The 6,184-nt window shown below is 42.8% G+C and overlaps 1 protein-coding gene across 1 annotated transcript in view; it reads right to left on the bottom strand.

Annotated features, from left to right (window-relative positions):
- The window catches only part of TRPM3 (transient receptor potential cation channel subfamily M member 3), a 335,439-nt gene that overhangs the window by 75,328 nt on the left and 253,927 nt on the right, over window positions 1–6,184 (bottom strand). Inside the window, exon 19 of the mRNA XM_019517468.1 lies at window positions 3,161–3,301. Within this exon, the coding sequence (XP_019373013.1) occupies window positions 3,161–3,301 (141 nt within the window). The remainder of the gene's footprint in view (window positions 1–3,160; window positions 3,302–6,184) is intronic.

The raw sequence follows: 6,184 nt of genomic DNA, 5'->3' as shown, positions 1-6,184 counted from the left end.
TGCAGTGGCATTATGAACCACCATATAAAAAGCCAGATGATTTCATTTCTTAATGTCCTTTAAATTAAAATAAACCCACTACAAAAATCTCTTCTGTTCTAAACAACTATTCCTACTAATTGGGGGGACGTGGCAGAGGTGGGAGGGGGTGGATTTAGTTTTGTTTACTAACTGCTAAAAGTTAGCATGAAAAAACTAAGTCCATTTCAATGGGAGGAGCCACAACACTGGATAATATTTGGGAAAATGGGTTATTTGCTGAAAAAAAGTGGTTTTGGTCATTTCAAAAGTAAAAGTTCTGTTAACTGGCATCTTACAAGACACAATGCTCTACTAACCGGTATGCTGGCTTGTCAGATCAAGTGAAACTGGAAGTGCCCACCGTGGCATTTCTGGTTTCTCCGAGCCCCTATGGCTCGGGGGTATAACAGGCTATGCGGGGCTCACCTCCCTGTCCTGCGGGGCCCGCAGGAGGGGCGGTGATGCCGCGGGAGGGGTGGGAAGACGCCCCAGACGTGGCAGGAGAAGCGGCAGCCTGGGCTGCTCAATTAACTGGCATATTTTGTTATCTGGCATCCCCCATTCTCAGGGAATGCCAGATAACAGAGCTTTTACTTGTGAAAGTACCTTTCATTTGTGGAATTGCTTCTATTAGAAAAAATATTTGCCAAAATATTAGTCAAATCATTACTGATGCTGCCATCATTCTCACATCCCCTTTCATCCAATAGGTCAGTAGCTAGAGTATTTCCCTATGCTGGGGAAAATCCAAGTTCCATTATCTTGTCTGCTTGAGGAAGCTTGAACCTACAACTCCCACCTCCAGGGAGAGTGTCCTCCTCATCTCCCTGCTTTAGGATCCTTGAAGGTGGGTTACTTTCAATCTCTCCTGTTGATGCTTTGCCAATTGGTATAATATATCTACTTATTTGCATAAAAGATAAATGTTCCACCTCCCAGGCAAGGGCCCTAACGGTGAGGCCAATGAGCCGTTTTTTCTTTCTCTTTACAAAGTATAAATGTGAAACAGCTCCAGCAGGCTAGACTGAGGGAAATACAATGCACAATGACACAATTAGGGTGGAGTGACTGGGGCATCCGGGCCCAAGTGCTAAATTGGTGGGGGAGGAGGGAGAAAAAAAAAAGGCTACTGCTATAGCCAGACAAATGTCACTGTCTTCATGTGTGGCATTGATCTTGCACACTTGGCCACATAGTTATGCCTCTGACAATGCAATAGGGTATCATCCCTACTGCCTGGTGTTTGGGACATGTTTCTGGGAGATGGTGGATGTGGGTTTAAAAGTATTCAGACAGAGCAGGGGATATCTCCTATATCCTGGATAAGTGCTCTAAACAATGGGCTCCTGGATAAAAATAGTTAAAAAAAATAAAGGGCACCACCACCATCACAGTCTCTACCACTGAATCTAGATATTATTACATATTCCAGAAAAAGAAAATCTGTTTTGGACTGAATGAAGCATGTCACAAAACTGCTGGACCTGCAAGGGAGAGGAATACTGCTTTGGTATGAAATACATGAAATAAAATTATTTTATTTTGAGTTGATCCAACCTGAATTTTTGGTTTTGCTACTGAACCAAATATAATGATTCAGAAACCCCTATTTAACCGACTTCAAAATCCTTTAATAATGATTATGTGGGAGGCTGGCATAGAATAACAGAGTAGTTTTTATGCTATATGATGATAATTCTCATGAACTTTTTTTCACTTGCAGGACTCTAGATGATAATAAGCTGAGGATATCTTCTCAGTTGTTTTTAACCTATACTAATTACAAGTGAGTGGGGCAGAGGTCAGCTATTTTAGCCCCTACTTTGAAGTTGCTTTTCTCTTCATTAAACTGGAGTTCTCTTTCAAGATTACTAAGTATTGGTACCACACCCCAAATCCACCTTAATTTGCATTTGAAGCTGAAGGTAGACAAGCACTAGTAGGTGACCTTGAATGAGACCTGCCCCAGGACATAAAATAGTAGAAATAGGTCTCAATGGAAATTCAGTATTGATCTCCCTTTTCCATTTCAGGATTGAACTAGTTAAATGAGAGCCTATGTAATTTGGATTCAGATTCAGCCCGAATCAGGGACAGTGGTTTGATTAGTTGATTTGGATTACTGTCCCTGATTCAATTCGACTGAATCTGAATCTGAAGATTCGATGCTGATTCAGAGAATCAGTGATTCAGACACAAACCACAGCTTTAAAAGTTTTTTCTACATACCTTGAGGTAGCAGGAGTGGCTTGTGATGACTGCGATGCTGGGGTGCATGGAGCATCCTACAGGAGTGCAGGGGGGGACCTCCATGTGCTTGGTGGTGAACCCAGAAGTGGACCGGGTCTGCTGGGGAGTGTGCTGGAGGGGCCCTCCATGCCTCCCCGGCTCAGTGATTGGCTGCAGGGGGACCCCTGGGTACCCCCCACCCCCAGACCCAGGAGGAACCAGTCACCAAGCTGGAGGAGGGGCGGGGGGGAAGGGTGCCCTGCGTGCTCCCCAGTGGACCTAGAAGTGGACCGGAAGTGCTTCTGGTCCACTTCTGGGTCTGCTGCTGAGTGCGCTTGGCAGGCCCCCACACTCCTGTGGGACACTCTATGATCCCCAGCATCGCAGCATTCATGAGCACCTGTTACCTAGAGGTATGTAGAAAAAAGCTGTCTTTATTTAAAGCTGTCTTTATATCCAAATCTCTGAATCTTTCCAAATCTCTCTGAATCAATTTGAAGGGTTCTGATTTGATTCGGAGAGCTTAAAGGGTCCTCTAAGTTGATTCGGATTCAGAGATTCAGCCACCGAATCGGGCTGAATCTCCGCTGAATCGAATCAGAGACTGAAGCTTCGCCATCACACATATACACACACAGTAGCATAAGTTTTCACTAATTGTTTCACAAATGAATCTGCATCATCTACAAGCTCACCTACTTGTGTATGCACATTATCATCTGTGTATGAATCTGCCTTGGTTAGGCTTTGAAACATGGGTTTGTTTCCACAACTGTTTGTGAATGTACTGATGGAGATCCTCTGAAAATTTGTGCTAGTACTAACAGACATTCTAACAGACAAACAATATTGCCTGCTATACAAGTGTTCATATCATCACTAGTAAGATAACTGGGAAGAAATAGCTTACTGTGTAGAACCAAAACTTAACAATGGGTGCATTATAGAACTCATATATCTTTCTTCCAAGGGGGATGAGCCTGTGCCTGCTTTGAACTTCCTCTTCCTCCTTTTTTCTGGATGATTCTCCATTCCCTCGGCCCAACATTGCCTGCAAGAATGAATACAGGTGAGGTTATTTCTTTGTTTACTATCAACTGTGTTATTTTTGAAAATGTCACCAGGCTTTCAAGCATTCTGTGATTTTTTTTACCCGAATTTGTGAATTGGGTGACCCGCCCCTTTTGAACCCATGAAGTTGTAGGATTTAACTATTTTGCTTGCAAATAACCTGTTTTAGATAGGAAGCTGCATTTCAGTTTATACAAACTGTTCCCTGATAAGCTGAAGAAGTAACACTTCAGCAGGAATTATCAAGCTCTAATTTCCATTCAAAACTTGGTTCTGGGACATGGGTTATATATGGCAATCGTTACTGCTTTTTGCTATATTGAGTTTTTTTCTATTTTACAGATTAGCATTTGCATATGAAAATATTTTGGTTAAGCTGTAACGTTGATACAGGCACAACAGAGAAGGATAGAAAATGTTGTTATAAAGCAATGATCATGGTGTGCCAGTTGGCATTGGAAAAGAAACACAGTGAAGAGGGAAAGAGGTGCTGAAGGCTACTGAACTGTAAATAATGCAGCTGGTCATTGTTGTTCATGCTGATTATTGTAGCCTACTTAGGACATGATCCTGCAATGTGTTCTATGTGGATTCAGTTGGTTTGCTCGTTAGAGTTCATTGCTAGACTGAGTAATCTTATTTCTCAAGGAATTGCTTCTTCTTCACTACTTTCCAGAATGCTGAGCATACTTTGTGTGCTAGATCCACAGTTTAATGTAACTTGATTGCAGTGGGCCTAAGGCAATGTATACCAGCTGGATATCTGCCCAGATTTTTAGCAATAAATACACAAGAAGTCATTAATAATAAACAAAAGACAAATAATGAATAAGTAACAAGGAGAGTTACTCTGAAGTTCAGACTCAGCTGTAAATATATACAAAGAGGGATTACAGTGAATAACATTCCCTTAAAAAAAAAAAAGCTAAAAAGGGAGAGTCCCAGTCTATTCCTAATCCTGAGTGACTGAGCAAAGATCTGCTCTTTTGGTTTTCATTCCTCTGTGAACAGGAAACTTGAAGCATTTGGATTTTAGGAGAGATGTATGCTGTGACCAAGCTCCCACTTTAATTTGTCATGGCATGTATAGGTTTTGGTGCTTCAACAGACGGAGGCAGGTGTATATCTGGTATTTTGATATCTCCTATACTATCTAACTGTCCTGATGCTGCCATAATGTTTTTATTTAAATAATCTTAATATCATTTGTTTGAGGATTACTGAGTTGTTATTCTATACATAATTACTTAATTCAGCCTCACAACATCCTGTGACATGGTCTTCTTATTCTCATCCCTACTTTACAGCTGAGAAAACAAAGCCATATAGAACTCTAGTATTATCTTCGGGCCTTGTTACATGGTAATTTTGAGCAGCTCCTGTAGCTCTTAATACCTGGATTGTCCACATATTAACACTTGAAATTAGTTTTCAGCATTTGTTAGGCATCTCAAAGTTATGCCACTCCAGGGCAGAATTATCTCTGATCTGTGTTATCTATCTCATGCCACTCTAGGCTACACTGGGCACATGTACATGTGCAATTATGGTGCCTGAATAAACTGCGGAGTTCATTGCTCTGGGGTTAATTGCATGGTGTGCGCCCAAGAGCAATTAACTGTGAAACAATAAGCTCCGCAGTTTATACAGGTGTAACATGTGGAGCTTGGGTGGAGCAGCCCTGGCTAACGGAGGGCACTGGGGGTCAGCCTGCCAACCCAGTGCTGCTCCCCCTGGCTCAATGTGCTGTGGAAGGGCTGGCTGGGGCACAAGGGAACTTTAGTACAGGGCTAGCTGGCAGGCAGCCCCTGCGCTGAAGCAGATCTTGTGCCCAGCCAGGCTCTCCAACATCTACACGTGCCCTACTGTGGAGTTTTTTATTCTCCAGTAGGATCATCGTTGGCAGCCATCACCCTCGGGAGACCATGGGAATTGCACCCTTGGTAGGTTACCAGATACCACCACAGCTTCTTGAGTGGCTGGGGAGTCCAACGTGCGACAGGCAGACCCTCTGGCAAGTTTCACGTATGAACTCGGTTGAGCTTGCACTGGCATGCCAATTACTGTTTTGCCCTGCCTAACTCATGCCTCTTCTCTAGCTCATCATTGATCTTCTCCATCTCAAAGTGATGTAGGTCCTACTTCACAGTGGCTTTCCACTTGCAGCAGTCTGAAGCAACTGATTCCCAGCACTGGCCATTGATGTGCAGCTCATGAAGGTTTTTCCTCGGAGACATCAACAAAATGGAGTTTGGGCCATCCAAATTGACATTTGCCAGTGGTCAGCTCACCAGAGTATGTCCTTGGTGTTTTGGCCATTGCTCATATGCTTCACATGTCCTACCAACAGAGGCATTTCTGTCTCAGGTGCATAAACATACTAGGTATTTTGGTCCATTCCAGAACAGTGGAGTTGGAGATTTTGTCATGCCATGTTATGCCCAGGATATAGCGGAAGCATTGATGATGGAAAGTGTTCAGTTTTCTTTCTTCCTTGGTGCAAGGAGTCCACGTTTCACTGCCATACAAAAGAGAGCTAAGTATATAGCTCTTTGTCGACAGAGTGAGCTTTCTATTTTTCCAAACTCTCTTCTGAAGTTTAGCCATGGTGTTGCCTTTCCAATGTGAGCATTAATTTCAGCTTCCAAGCCAAGATTTTGTGAGACAGTGGACCTCAAGTAAGTGAATTTTTCAACTGCTTCCAGGCTGTTATCATTTATTCTAAATTTAGGAGGGGGATCAACTTGTTGACACATGACAACTGTTTTCTTTAGGCTAGTGGTCAGACCAAAATTATCATAAGCATGAAAAAGGCAATCCATGAGACTTTGCAGTCCTGCTTCTGATTGACTAGCAATTTCTG

This window comes from Gavialis gangeticus, unplaced genomic scaffold (genome assembly GCF_001723915.1).
Source record: "Gavialis gangeticus isolate Ggan-Ray unplaced genomic scaffold, GavGan_comp1, whole genome shotgun sequence".
Lineage (NCBI taxonomy): Eukaryota > Metazoa > Chordata > Crocodylia > Gavialidae > Gavialis > Gavialis gangeticus.
Note: the sequence above shows the minus strand (reverse complement) of the source record. Positions and strands in the feature narration are given on the sequence as shown.